At 45.6% G+C, this 15,340-nt stretch overlaps 1 protein-coding gene across 1 annotated transcript in view; it reads left to right on the top strand.

Annotated features, from left to right (window-relative positions):
* Positions 1-444: 444 nt before the first annotated feature.
* LOC147096201 (zinc-binding protein A33-like) overlaps positions 445-15,340 on the top strand; it is a 53,934-nt gene continuing 39,038 nt past the window's right edge. Inside the window, exon 1 of the mRNA XM_085975069.1 lies at positions 445-853. Within this exon, the coding sequence (XP_085831195.1) occupies positions 479-853 (375 nt within the window). The 5' untranslated portion in view covers positions 445-478. The remainder of the gene's footprint in view (positions 854-15,340) is intronic.

Below are 15,340 nucleotides of genomic sequence, written 5' to 3'. Positions count from 1 at the left end.
CGATCAAACAAACAGGTCTTTAATGTGAAACTAAACGAGTTCAAACGGTTTGTTGAGATCGATACAGGAGAACCACGAAAACAGGTCCTTACAAGATGGAGCTCCCACGAGGACTGCCTGGGCAGTCACGTGGTTTGCGACGTGACGTCATCGTGTTTGCCCGCGTTTTCCCCCGCTCTTAAAGGTGCCACGCCCCGTACATAAAAACACTATGTACAACACACAGAAATGTCTAACACAATGGTACAGGCCTAGGCTGGTGTTAGAACATCGTTAAAGGGAATCATATACAGTTGCCCATAGTCATTAAGTGGCTCCGCCACACATCTATATTTATCACTCTTCCCTGCCCTTTTCTGGGTTGTGATTTATAATATTGCAGCAGGAATCAGGAACTGAAAGTGAAAGTGTTTCACTTTCACTTTACACTGTTCACTATTTTACTTGGAGCTCAGTGCAAGGTGACCAGTCCTTCGAGATGGAAGGTGATCTCTCCTGTGCTGTGTGCCATGATCTGTATAAAGACCCTGTCTTACTCGACTGTGATCACAACTTCTGCCGATCCTGTATAACCCGGTACTGGGAGAGCGCTGTCACCGCCGCCTGTCCTGTCTGTAGAAAGGAGACTTCCTCCAGGAACCTGAGACCCAACCGCACCCTCGCCAACATCGTGGAGACATTTGTAAAAAGTGATCAAAGTGCTAAAAGTCAGCAGGAATGCAGCCGCCACAAGGAGAAGCTGAAGGTTTTTTGTAAAACTGACAAACAGCCCATCTGTGTCATTTGTCAGATTTCAAAAGGTCATCAAAACCACGAGGTGCTGCCACTGGAAGAAGCTACCTTAGAGTTTAAGGTGAGACACCGTGTAAAATAAAATACAGACACAGGTAACAGAATCCTGAACAGGGAGCGTTCACAGATTCGGGTTTGAGCGTCTCTCAATACTTAAAGCTCTTTAGATAATGCGTTTGTATTTATTTAATTACTCAGTCCTTACACGGACTGCTATTTGTATCGCTGCTGAAGGAACCAGGGACAGGAAGTGAGAGTTTCACTTTATTCTAAACACCATTTTAATAGATCAGTGTAAATTGATCAGCCCTTGGAATGCAGAGTGAAGTCTCTTGTACAGTATGTTATCAGATCGATACCGATCCTGTCTCCGTGACACGTGATGATCTGTGGAACGTGTCTCCTATTTATATTCCAGATGTGAAGTGTTTAATGTCGACATGAACTTGTTAAACTTCCTCCAAAGCCTCCCGAACAGCGCAAAGTTTCAGCAATCGGGTAAAACAACAGGGACCAGGAAACAGAAGCAGACCAATTACTCTCGGTATTTTATTAAAGAACAGAGGCAGATTTAACAGGAAAGCACTTGAGAAGTTATGGGGAAAGGGATAGAGTGGAGGAGAAGTAAGGTGAAATAAAACCCCTGTGTGAATTAGGTGACACAGCACACCACCAGAGACCAGATACAGCAAAGAAAACCCCAGAGAAGTAAAAGGTGAAAATAGGGATAGTGGACAGAAGGAAAATTAAAAGGGAATGTTTGGAATTAAAAAACTGTATAACCTAAAGGGACAACAGGAGAAATAGAACAAGAAAGGGAAACAGCTAAGAAAATTATAACTAAGATGGAGCCCATGAGGTGTGGCTATTGTGCAATATTCATAAAGGAGAACGAGGGATACAATACAAAGGTGAAGAGATATGAAAATTGTCTGTTAATCAGTAGCTTAAAAGGATTTCTGACCTTCGAGGTGCAGGAACTTGCAGGGAGGGAAGGCAAGAGATTTTCTGAGTCTGAGTGGATAGAATTCGATTCAGTCAGTGATAAGGCCAGGATAGGATCAGACCTGGAGAGGGAACCTTCAGGGATTGTAGCGGGTGACCAGTACAATCAGCAGCAGATTCTCATCATAGAGGGACATGTGCTGAAGGGAGCCAGTGATAGGGGAATGCTGGATGGATTGAAGTTATTGAAAGAAGCAAGAAAGGTCAGAAACTCTGTGAAGATACTCGAGATTATAATTAGTGAGCAGATACCAGGCACTGCCCAGTTTTAAAATAATTCTCAGGATGTGTGCATTGTTGGCAAGGTAGCATTAATTGCCCTGAGAAGGTGGTGGTGGACCTTGTGAGCCTCTGTAGCCTTATTCTTTGTAGCAGTTTTTATACAACTGAGTGGCTCGGCCACTTCAAAGGACAGTTAAGAGTGAACCACATTGGTGTGGGATTAGAGCCACATACAGGCCAGACTGAGTAAGGACCGCAATTAAATTTTTACTACAATCTGACAACTTCACGGCCACTTTTACTGGGACCAGCTTTTTAAACTGAATTCAAATTCTCAAACTGCCATAGTGAGATATGAGTTCAATTTCAAAGAATCAAAAAAAATAGCACACAAGGAAGCCATTCGGCCCATCAATTCTGTGCCAGCTCTTTCGAAGAACAATCTAGTTAGTCCCACTCCCCCGCTCTTTCCCCATATCCCTGTAATTTTTTTCTCCAAGTACTTATCCAATTGCCCATTGAAGGCTACTGTTGAATCTGTTTCCACAACCTTATCAGGCAGTGCATTCCAAATCCTAACCACTGCTTGCAGAAACAGGTTTTTCCTCATCTCACCTCTGGTTCTTTTGCCAATCACCTTAAATCTGTGCCCACTCATTATCGACCCTTCAGTGATTGGAACAGTTTCTCTTTATTTACTCTATCTGAACCCTTTATGATTTTAAACACCTCTATCAAATCTCCTCTTTGCCTTACCTGCTCTAAGGAGAACAACCTCAGCTTCTCCAGTCTATCCATGTAACTGTAATCCTTCAACCGTGGAACCATTCTAGTAAATCTCTTCTGTACCCTCTCCAAAGCCTTCACGCCCTTCCTAAAGTGTGGTGCCCAGAATTGGACACAATACTCCAGCTGGGGCCGAACTAGTGTTTTATATAGGTTCAGCAAAACTTCCTGTCTGTTGTACTCTATGCCTCTGTTTATGAACCCCAGTATCCCATATGCTTTATTATCTACTTGAGGTCATCCAAAACTCAGCTGCCCGTGTCCTAACTCGCACCAAGTCCCGTTCACCCATCATCCCTGTGCTCGTTGACTTACATTGGCTCCTGGTTAAGCAGCTGCAGTATTAGCCCAGTAACATAACCACTAGGCTACTGTAGGTAGAAGTCATAAGATCGTAGAAGGAAAGGCAGATAGAAAACCAGAGACAGCCAAACAAAGATGCAGTTTGCAGGTCACAGTGAGATTGTAGTCGTAGGTGATTTTTCACTAAGAAGGTGGCTGGCCATTCGTGTCTTCAGGACAATACCTGCAGGATGGTGAGCTGCCAACCTGGAACGAGAGCAGTGCATAGAATTACATAGATTTACAGCACAGAAACAGGCCATCGGGCTCAACAAGCGAGAGTCTAACCACCGCCCCTTGACATTCAATGGCATTGCCATCGCCGAATCCCCCACCATCAACATCCTGGGGGTCACCATTGACCAGAAACTTAACTGGACCAGCCACATAAATACTGTGGCAACAAGAGCAGGTCAGAGGCGAGGTATTCTGCGGCAAGTGTCTCACCTCCTGACTCCCCAAAGCCTTTCCACCATCTACAAGGCACAAGTAAGGAGTGTGATGGAATACTCTCCACTTGCCTGGATGAGTGCAGCTCCACCAACACTCAAGAAGCTCGACACCATCCAGGACAAAGCAGTCCACTTGATTGGCACCACATCCACCACCTTAAACTTTCACTCCCTCCACCACCGGCGTACCGTGGCTGCAGTGTGTACCATCTACAAGATGCACTGCAGCAACTCGCCATAGTTTCTTCGGCAGCACTTCCCAAACACGCGACCTCTTCCACCTAGAAGGACAAGGGCAGCAAGCACATGGGAACACCACCACCTCCAAGTTTCCCTCCAAGTCACACACCATCCGGACTTAGAAGCATACCGCCAATCCTTCATTGTCGCTTGGTCAAAATCCTGGAACTCCCTACCTAACAGCACTGTGGGAGTACCTTCACTGCACGGACTGCAGCGGTTCAAGAAGGCGGCTCACAGCCACCTTCTCAAGGGCAATTAGGGATGGGCAATAAATGCTGGCCTTGCCAACGACGCCCACATCCCATAAAACAAATAATAAAAATAAACTGGTCCATGCCAGTTTGTGCTCCACACGGGCCTCCTCTCACCCTGTTGTCGCAACCACTCTCTGTGGTAGCGAGAGCCACACCCCAACCCCTCTCTGGGTAAAGAAGTCACTCCTGAACCCTCCCCATTGGATTTACTAGTGACCATCTTACATATATCAGCTCCAGCCTTGAGCTCTGCCAAGTGGAATCATCCCCTTAATGTAATTATCTTGTAATGTGTGCTTTGGCCTTTTCAAATTGAGAGACACAGTGACCATAAACATTTTACATCAGTAGATTTGGATTTTTCAACAGTCTGGGTCATTTAGATAAAGTGCTTGGATTTTTGAAATGCTTCCCCTTTAACACAGGCTTGTGTTTGTATTGAGGTTGCAGAAGAAAGTGAGAGTTTCACGTTATTCTAAAAACCAGTTTACAGATCAGTACAAGTTGATTGGCCCTTTCACTGCACGGCACACTCTGTAGTGCTGTAAAGATCCTGGTGTAGGTTGTTCACAGGGAGTAACAGGATATATTGTACACTGAGGGAGTGGGATCACAAGATGTGGCAGTGCTGGGCGAAGGATTTGTGGTTTGACAGTGCTGGGTTTAGAGAGCCATTCATGGGGAATACAGTATCGGCCCAGGAGTCCAGCAGCTGAAAACAATGTTGGTGCAACAGGTGAGGACAAAGGCAAAAACTGCCACGGCCACAACAGGAGCATCAATTGTAGATGTGGTCACACCAGATAACCAGAGAATGGCACATCAGGGCACATAGTCATGGCTGCAAAAGGAGCACCAATACTAGCAGAAGCCACACCAGAGGGGAAACCGAGTTACAACTGCACCAAGAGTAGAGATGTGTAAGGGGGGGGCATCTTTTAACTGGTTTATGGTAATTTACCTGGCCAGCAGCCTTTGCCTCTGAGCTCTGACCAATTCCCACCTTTTATCTGGTTTACGGTAATTCACCTGGTCAGCAGCCTTTTGCTGCTGCACTCTAAACCAATTTACAAACAGCGGTTTCGAATCGCTACCTCTCCTTCAGTTCTGAGTGGAGGAACTTATAATTAATGATTTTAAAACGGACAAGTGGTTTGGATGAGAGAAAAATCAAGTTTTATTACCTAAATAAACTACAATCAAAAGAATAAACTATACCACACGAACACAGTAATTACAGTAAAACTATATAACAGGGGATTGCAGACAGCGAAAACGAGGGATAAAATGGCTCCAATGTTACTTAAACAATCTTAGCAATTACCCTTAAATCACCACCCCCCTAACTCCTGCTAGGTTGCCTTGCCAAGGAGTCAGAACACCCTGCTCACCTGTGGTCCCAGGAAGTAAAGAGAGTCATAGCTTCTCAGCAGCTATCATATATACCTTGTGAGCCCCCTCCCCCCTCTGCTGTTTGCCTGTCTGGGAAATTCGTGCCCAAAAAGTTCCAATTCACAAGAGAAAAGCTGTGATTGGCTAACTCAAAGTGGTTGGACTGGGTAGTGTGTCTGCACTGTGGAGCCGAAATGTTCCCGCCCACTTCCGGAGTACACCTGGGCTAAAACAAAAGAGAAATGCAACAGCCCTATAGTCCAATGCTGGGTGATTTAAAAACCCATTCATTGCTTAAACTGTAGCCTTTCAAAACTCCATTCCAGGGTTTTAGTCTCTCATTGTGTGTCTGAGTAGTTCTGAATGGCTGTGTCAACATAGCAGTTTCAAATCGATTGTCTTGCGGTCAATTCTCAAGTGGGCAAATCTCTTATGTAAATAAACAACTTCAAGTGCTTCTGAAGGAAACCTCCCTTTGATTGGCAGGTCTGACTCACAGCCCCTGTATCCACCCACTTTTTCACACAGGCAACATTACAAGCTGTACAGGCTTTCCAAACCCCACGGTTCTGTAGCCATTTTAAAACCTTTTGTGATTGCCCAAACTCCAGGGAATGATATTATTAATAAAGTACTGTCTTCGGATGTGTGAATATTTTCCACAGAGCTCCACGACTCCCGTGTTGTCCACGTTCTTTCCATCTCCGAACAGTCTTTTGCGGTTCTGGCATATTTTTAAAACATTGTAGACAAGTCCCATCACCCAATTCTTCGTCCACGATGTGGACCAATATTTTCAAATCTTCAGGGAAAATAGGGGAAATTTTGCAACCCCTACAATGAGTAAAGCAAAACTCAAACCCAGGCCCCTGAGAGAGGTTACGTGGAGAAAACTTACTGGATTGACATCCAACAGGAGTTGGGCCAATTTATGGGTAAATTTAACTATTGTTTGCTAACTATATCTTCGTGAATTTCAGGTGCACTATGTCACGCATTTAGCTTGTACAGAGAAACTGCACCTCCCCCTCTCCATTAACAACAGAAAATACTTCAACGTAGAATGATGGAACTGATAATAAAAACAGAAAATGCTAGAAATAAACAGCAAGTCAGTCAATATCTGTAAGGAGCAAAGGCAGATTATAATGTTTTGGATAGGTCCCCAAGGTTTCAGACCTCACAGCTAAATCTATCTTGCTTACAACCATAGGGTCGTGTGGGCTTGATGCCTACATCTATAAAACTGTAGCAGGGAAAAGTAGTATTGGTAAAGAAGCTGTCCTGTGCTTCAGTGGCCAATATGGCAATAAGCGGATTTTTTAGAGCAAAGCTACTTGACAATCAGGCTGCTTCAGTCTCTCTTTTGTTCTGTGCCTGATTCAGAACAAACATTTGATTATTTTTAATCCTGTTGGAGAAGTGAGTTGAATTATTCTGGGTTCGATTGACATTTGTATATCAACCAAGCTTCGCACTTGCTGTTCAATTCAGGAGAAATGTGGAACTTGTTACCACAATGAGTTGTTGAGGCAAATAGCATCGATGCCTTTAAGGGGAAGCTAGATAAGTACATGAGGGAGGAAGGAATAGATGGTTATGCTGATGGGGGTAGATGAAGAGGGGTGGGGGGAGGCTCCTGTGGGGCATAAACACCAGCATGGACCAGTTGGGCCGAAAGGCCTGTTTCTGTGCTGTACAATCTATGTAATTGTATCAGTTTCTATATGCTTGTTATATTATCTACTAGCTGGAGTACCCGGCATTGCCGAGGGAACTGAAGAACTCTCTGCCATGTTTATAAAACTGTTTATAAAACTGTTGGGATTGAAGAACTCTTGCTAAGCACCCAGGAGGTGGTTCTTTAAGTTTGTTTTCTGTTAATGGGGATCACCAGTAGCCATATACTCCAGGTTTTACAGTTTTCCTTCTATGTGAATTTGGAGGTAGCAAGCAGAATTATAATTTTGCAATGTTATCATTGACATTAATGAGAGAGAGAGAGGGGGGGAAGGAGAGAGAGAGAGGGGGGGAAGGAGAGAGAGAGAGAGAGGTGGGGAAGGAGAGAGAGAGAGGGGGAAGGAGAGAGAGAGAGAGAGGGAAGGAGAGAGAGAGGGAAGGAGAGATAGAGGGAAGGAGAGAGAGAGGGAAGGAAGAGAGAGAGAGGGAAGGAGAGAGAGGGGGAAAGAGAGAGAGAGAGGGAAGGAGAGAGAGAGAGGGGGGAACGAGAGAGAGAGGGGGAAGGGGAGAGAGAGAGGGGGAAGGAGAGAGAGCGAGGGGGAAGGAGAGAGAGAGAGGGAAGGAGAGAGAGAGGGAAGGAGAGAGAGAGAGGGGGAAGGAGAGAGAGAGGGGAAGGAGAGAGAGAGGGGGAAGGAGAGAGAGAGGGAAGGGGAGAGAGAGAGGGAAGGGGAGAGAGAGAGGGAAGGAGAGAGAGAGGGAAGGAGAGAGAGAGGGGGGAAGGAGAGAGAGAGGGGGGAAGGAGGGAGGGGGAAGGAGAGAGAGAGGGGGGAAGGAGAGAGAGAGGGGGAAGGAGAGAGAGAGAGGGGGAAGGAGAGAGAGAGAGAGGGGGAAGGAGAGAGAGAGAGGGGGGAAGAGTAGAGAGGGGAAGGAGAGAGAGAGGGGGAAGGATAGAGAGAGGGGGGAAGGAGAGAGAAAGGGGAAGGAGAGAGAGAGAGGGGGAAGGAGAGAGAGAGAGGGAAGGAGAGAGAGAGGGAAGAAGAGAGAGAGGGGGAAGGAGAGAGAGAGAGAGGGGGAAGGAGAGAGAGAGAGGGGGGGAGGAGAGAGAGAGAGAGGGGGAAGGAGAGAGAGAGAGGGGGAAGGAGAGAGAGAGGGAAGGAGAGAGAGAGAGAGAGGGAAGGAGAGAGAGAGGGAAGGAGAGAGAGAGAGAGGGGGAAGGAGAGAGAGAGAGAGTGAAGGAGAAAGAGAGAGAGGGAAGGAGAGAGAGAGAGGGAAGGAGAGAGAGAGAGAGAGGGAAGGAGAGAGAGAGGGAAGGAGAGAGAGAGAAAAAGAGAGAGAGAGGGGAAGAAGAGAGAGAGAGAGGGGGAAGGAGAAAGAGAGGGAGAGGGGGAAGGAGAGAGAGAGAGGGGGAAGGAGAGAGAGAGAGAGAGGGAAGGAGAGAGAGAGAGAGAGGGAAGGAGAGAGTGAGGGAAGGAGATAGAGAAGAGAGGAAGACACCCCAGGGAAGGGGTTGGACTCAGAGCCCGGCCGCAGTGAGCCGGAGCCCCCGTGCGTGGCCTAGCGCCTCAGGCCCGGCCCGACTCACCTCAGCTCAGCTCCCGCACCGGCCCGCCGCCGCCGCTCCCCCGCTCGCTTTCTCTCGGGCTCTCGGGCCACGCGGTTCTCTCTGTCTCTGTCTCTGTATCTCTTTTCCCAGTCCCGCACTCACGGCAGGCCGCAGGCTTAGGCCCCGCCCACACACGCCATGAAACGCCCCCCGTGACGCATCATACCGCGGTTCCCCCGTAGGATTGGTCAACCATCACGTCACTCAATGCTAATGCGGCCTGTCGATTGGTCCATCCACTCGTCAGTCGCGCTGAAGAAGCTTTGTTAAAATGAGCGGACTTTGTCCGTTTTTTGTAAACTGTCTGAACAATTTTTGTCTGACCAAAAAATAAACATGCCTGTGACACTCCCCTAATCATAAGCTTTCTTTTGATATAACGTATGTGTAGGTACGCTCTATACCTTTTGAGTTTACCGCGCGCATACACACAGACAGACAGACAAACTCATTTATATATATAGATATATTACTAAAAATCTTGTGGAGGATACATAGTGGCTGTCCTCAAACCTACTTCCTATTATCACCATTTTTGGTTATATTTTTGTGTCAACATTTCGCATTGTAAAGTGCCCTGTCAGCATTGCTGTGATGTAGTTGCAGACTCTGCACTCTAGGAGGCTCTGTGGGTGAGTTTCTGAATTCTTTCTCCCAATTCCATCACCAGCTTCTGAATGGAAAACACCGATATCTTCAACCAGCTCTCGGCAATGCTATGGGGAATTTACTAGTAACATGTATTTTAAGCTGTATCTATTGGGGAAGCTGAGGAAACAACCTGGCAGTGAAAATACATCAGTAAAGAAAGATTTGAGTAACTTTTATTGGTCATTTTGTTGCAATTTCTGAGTCCTGATTGGTAGGATTGAGAAAAAGCCAAACAACCTCATTGGTTGGTTCTAGGTGGATTCGTAGTTCCTGATTGGGCAAATCTCCGACCTGTCTCTACCCGTGCAAATCAACATGGTTAATAACAGTGTATTTATTTCAGCCAATCGGTAGGAGTATGATGGACATTTTGAGATTTGACCCTTTCGACTGTGACACATGTAACACTTTGAGATATGACCGACTCACTAGATTAACATTGTATTATAAAGCAGTGGAACTCCTGTGGCATTTACTCATGGGTGTAATGGCGTCTACGGCACGGTTGTTTATTAGTAAGAAGAGAAATGGTTTCAACAGCATGGGCTCAACAAGAGTGAGTACAGTAATAGTCGAGTTAATTTCTGGCCAGTCCTTCAAATCAGCTTAAAATAAACCAAAGCCTCTCATTCTCTATTAACTTCATATCTCGGTCCACATGTTCATGATTCGTGTCAGCCAGTGGCTCAGTGTGTAGCAGTCTCTAGGTGGGAGGGACCAGGAGTGAACCAGGTGTTACTGGTTGCCTGATCGCTGCCGGGAGTTGGAGTGAGTTTGTAAAAAGTTGGTGGTGGGTTTTGGAGTTTTTGTTTTCAGGTTTTAGGGCCTTTTTGGCCCATAAACAACAGCCAGATGGCTGCTGAGGGTTCCGGAGTGCCGGGACCCTCAGAGGACAGTGTTCCCAAGATTAATTTAATTAGGGGAGAAACTGTGGTTGGAAGGGTAAGAAAAAGGCCCAAAGATTTGGGCCGGGACCCCAGGAGGTTTGGAAAAGAAAACGTGGTGGTGGTTCAGTGCGAGAATAAGGAGATACGAGCTTGGGATATTATCCAAGCGGTACATGAGGACTGTGGCGAGGGAAGCTGCTTTGCCTGCCGACCAAAGCCGAATGTTGGGTTCGAGGTGACGGTCAGTGGCCGAGAGGAGGTGGAAAGACTTTTACTCAGTCTGAAAGTTGGCGATAAGTTCTTGGAGGTATGTCTGCTATATTCGGAAGAGGTGGTGGTCTCATTCTTAAACTTGCCAGTTTATATTGAGGACGATGTGCTAATCAAAAAGTTGGAGTCGTGGGACATTAAAATTTGCTCAGCAATAAAGCGGAGGTACTATCCAGAAACACAGGTAGCAGATGGAACCAGTTATGTAAAGGTGCAGTTCCCAGAGGGGGTGAAGTCATTACCATACAGCATGAAATTCGAGACAATGGAAGGAGTGCAGTACTTCTGAGTACTGCATGATAACCGAGTGATGGTTTGTGATTATTGACTTGGACAGGACCATCTTGCAAGAAACTGTCCAGACTTGTACTGTTATAACTGTGGCGAGTCTAGACACATCGTTCGGAGCTGCAAGGCGGAGAGCTGTGGGGTGTATCACAAAGGCCCCACCCGCTGTGAGTGTGAGGCAGACGGAAGCTCTATGAGTGATGAGGAGATGGGAGAAGGAGCAGGAGGTGTGAGTGGAACGGCCGGAGGAGTGGAGCAGTCACAGGACACAGCTGGTAAATTGAAGGAGAAAAGAGCGCAGGAAGTGGCAGAAAATTGTGGAGCAGAGAACAGGATGGAGATGGTGAAAAACACACCAAGTACAGTGGAAAAGAACAAAAACAGCAGAAGGCATCAAGGGTCAAGTGCAGACTCGAGCCTTAATACAGTTCAGCTCTCCCTAAAGAATCTGGTGTCCACGGGGGAAGAGGAGGCGGGAGCGGGGTGCATGGTAAATGTAAGTACTCCAAAGAAAGACGAGGAGTCAGACATCTCGGTGAGCAGGGGGGGCAAGACAAGGAGAGGGTGCAAGAGGCAGGAGCCTTTAAGGGGCAGCAAGATGGGAGCGGTGAGACAAAGACGCCAGAAGGGAGCAATATAGGTATGCCATTGTCCCAGAGAGAGAAGGATCAGGGAGCAAGGGTCAGCGGTGGAGATGAGGTTGAAAGGAACGGCACTGTTGGAGAAACCTCGATAGCAGGAAGACTCTCTATGGGAGATGATGTATCTGACGGGGAGCAGGATTATGTATCTGACGGGGAGCAGGCACAGAGGGTTACAGAAGAGCTTGAGAGTGGGGAATTAGAGGGGGACAGAGACATGGAAGTGGGGGGTAGGATGGCATCATGTAAAAGGGAAAGGTTAGTGAGGGGCAGAAGGAGGGAGAAAGGGCAGCTCCCGGGCCCAAACTTAATGCAAGGAAGAGGCTGAAACAGCAGGGAAGGTTCAAACAGGAGGTGAAAAAGAGTTGGAGGCTGCAGGAAAAAGCAACAGCTGCCTGAAAAGTTGAGAAGGAGCATGTGAGGAGGGAAGAGCCAGAGATTAAATGATGGGGAGATTATTGGGCATACTTCCCTTCTTTGGAGCCATGATTACATTGGTCTCGGTTAATGAGAACGGACTGAGGGGTGAGAAGAAATTGCAGCAGTTGTTGCAGGTTTTAAAGGCACGGACTTGTTGTGTCTGCAAGAAACCTTTTGGGATGAGGATATCCTAGAAAGAGTTCAGAAGGTTTGGAAGGGAGAGGTGTTTGCAAGTTGTACAAACAATAACTGTAGAGAGTGGCTGTTTTCGTGAGTCCGTCCATAAAAGAGAATGTTGCCTTGGTGGACAAGGACACTGAGGGGAGATTTTTACGGCTAAGGGTAAAAATGGAGGAATTTAATTGCGATCTCTTTAATATCTATGCACCGAACGACCATTGCAAGCGACCTGAGTTTTTTCGGAGGTTATTCACTGAAGTGGCCGAGGTGGAAAATCCTTGTATAGTGGGGGATTTTAATGTATTTTTATTTCGGATGGACATTTCAGCCCAGATGACCTTTAAGAATGATAACTCCAGAGGGATGATTTTAAAAATGATGGCAAATTTAAATTTGAGAGACTTATGGAGGGACCGGAACCCCATAAAAAGGGAGTTCTCTAGAGCAGGTTGGGTGGTTGATGTTTTAAAACAGAGCCGAATAGATTTTGTGTTCATGCGGGAAGGGTTAAGTTCTGAGGTGATGGAGATTTATTATAAAAAAATATTTTTTAGTGATCACAGCAGAGTTAAGATCGGTTCAGGGCTGTGGATTTTAAACAATCAATACCTGAAAGAAATTGCTTATAAAGAAGGGAGTTTAAATATAATAAAGAATGCTCGGAAGGAACCTTTGTTCTTGAAAGAAAGAAGAGTTTGGTGGGACAATTTCAAATATGAGGTAAAAACTTTTTGGTATGTTATGGAAAAAGAGAGCGGCAGCTAACCGGTGTCGAGAAGAGAATATAAACAAAAGGTTTACGGATGTCTGTAAAGCAGTTGATGGAGGGGATAAGGGAGCTGAGGCCAAGATCCAGGTGCTAAAGGAAGAGTGGGAATTTTTGCAAGCTGAATAATGCAAGGGGGCCATTCTCCGTGCAAAGGCTAGAGATGCATTGGAGGGCGAAAGATGCACTAGATATTTTCTAGAGTAAGAGAAGCTGCAACAGAGATTATCGTTAATTGGAGTGTTGGTTGGGGAGAAGATCATTCATGAAAGTGGGGAAATTTAGAGGCGGCTAGCAGCTTTTATCAAGAGTTATATACAAAAGAAGACATTTCCAATTTGGCGATGGAGAAGGTTAGTGCTTTTATTGAAGAGGGTTTAAAGGAGGATGAGAGAAGCATGTGTGACAAAGAAGTAGGATTAGCGGAAATAAAAGTAGCAATGAGTGGAATGAAGGGGGGGAAAAGCCCAGGGTCCGATGGACTAAGTGCAGAATTTTATAAAGAATTTTGCGAGATTTTAAGTCCATTGCTCTTAGAAGTTTTTAAGGAAATTAAAATTGAGGGAAGCCTGGCCCCACATATGAGGAGAGGTGTCATAAGCTTAGCTTATAAAAATAAAGGGGATAGAAGGGATCTGAACAATTGGAGGCCCATCACATTATTAAATGTGGATTATAAGATCTTGGCGAGGGTTATGGCAAATCGTATGAAGGAGGAGTTGCCACAGATAGTTTTGCCCTCTCAGTCCTATGGAGTCATAGGCTGGGACATCGCAGACTCTGTGGTCTCAATCCGAGATGCGATAGATCTCATGGAAGAGAGTGGAAGGGAGGCTTATGTATTAAAGATAGATCAAGAGAAAGCCTTTGATAGGGTCTCTCATGAGTTTTTATTGAAGGTTTTGGAAGCATTTGGTTTCGGGGAAAATTTCATTGAGCGGATAAGGATTTTTTATTCAAACATATTTAGCTGTGTTAAATGTAATGGTTTTTTATCCAAGTATTTTCCGATAGAGATCAGCGAGACAGGGTTGTCCCCTGTCCCCATTGTTGTACACATTGGTAACAGAACCATTAGGTTACATGATGCAAAAGAAACAAGGTGTAGTTGTGGTTGCGGTTCCTAGTTCTGGGCTGGTGTCGGTGATACACCAATATGCAGATGACACAACCTTAACATTGAGAAATGGGGTGTCAGTGAGGAAAGCTATGGATGTAGTGGAAGAATATTGTAGAGCTTCAGGAGCCAGAGTGAATTATAGTAAGTCCCAATGCCTGGTTGCAGGAAGGGGTAGGGGGGAATGGTTGAGGGAAAGTCCCTTTAAGGTGGTGGAGGTTTTGGAAGTTCTCGGGGTGCATATGGGGTGCAAGAAAGACAGGGATGAAGTGGATCGATTAAATTGGGAACCGAAGGTTATGAAAATTAAAAAGATTTTGAGAAGATGGGAAAGAAGGTGGTTGAAAGTGCAAGGAAGAGCGACAGTGGTGTCTGCTCTCCTGCTATCTAAGCTATAGTACTTATTGACGGTGCAGGATATTCCTGAGTGGGCGGAAAAGTCCATCCGAGAGGCTTGTGTGAGATTTTTATGGGAAGGGAAACCAGCCTTGTTGTCTTACAATACCATAATTGGATGGAGAAATCAGGGAGGACTCAATTTCCCAGATATTGATTTGAAGAAAAAATCCTTTAGAATCAAATGGGTGAAGAGATTTCTTCAGAAGTAAAGTACAAGTCTTTGGAAGAGTTGTTTTGAGCATTTTTTAAAACAAAGTGGGATAGGAGAGCTGGGGATATTGTATATGGAATACAATAATGTCCCAGAAATTCGGATCGGGGGCTTCCCACGGGTGCAAGCCTCCGACCTGCACTTACCTTGCGCGCCAGCCGTTGATCTGTGGGCCCCCATGGAATTCCGATCCTGTGCCTGCTCCAACTGCTGGTGCGCAGTGCTTGCGTATCCCAGGGGTGCAGTTAGTTCGATGCGTCCCCTGGGATCACGTGGGCCATGGAGAGCCAATCGGAGCAGGGAATGCTTCATTCATAAGTTTGACAGGAAGGGCTGTCAAACTTATAAATACTACGAGCCCGAAAACATCACTAAATCTTCAAATAATTTTTTTTTTAATCACATTTTTTAAATAAACTATAAATGACATGAAATAACTATTTTAAACAATAATTTAAATTTGTGAAAAAAAAATTTAAATTTTCTAATGGGGTTAAAAATAAACTTACCTTTCTTTAAAGTATTTAAAAATAATAAACCTGTGGAAAAAATGTTTTAATTTTAATTAATTCACCACTTACTTTATAAAAAGCAGACTTTGCGACTGCTTTTTAAAAGTGTAACTTGTGGAGACTTACCCTCCCGGGAAAAGCTGCAAAAAAAACGAAGTTCGATGCGCACGCGCAGCCTCTCCTGCGCACGCGTTCGACCTCTGAACCCCTTCTTTCAGGGGAACGGA

Source organism: Somniosus microcephalus, unplaced genomic scaffold (genome assembly GCF_052327205.1).
Source record: "Somniosus microcephalus isolate GS21.2 unplaced genomic scaffold, FLI_Smic_1.0 unresolved_chr1, whole genome shotgun sequence".
NCBI lineage: Eukaryota > Metazoa > Chordata > Chondrichthyes > Squaliformes > Somniosidae > Somniosus > Somniosus microcephalus.
The sequence above is the reverse complement of the archived record's forward strand: the minus strand, read 5'-3'. Positions and strand labels throughout refer to the sequence as shown.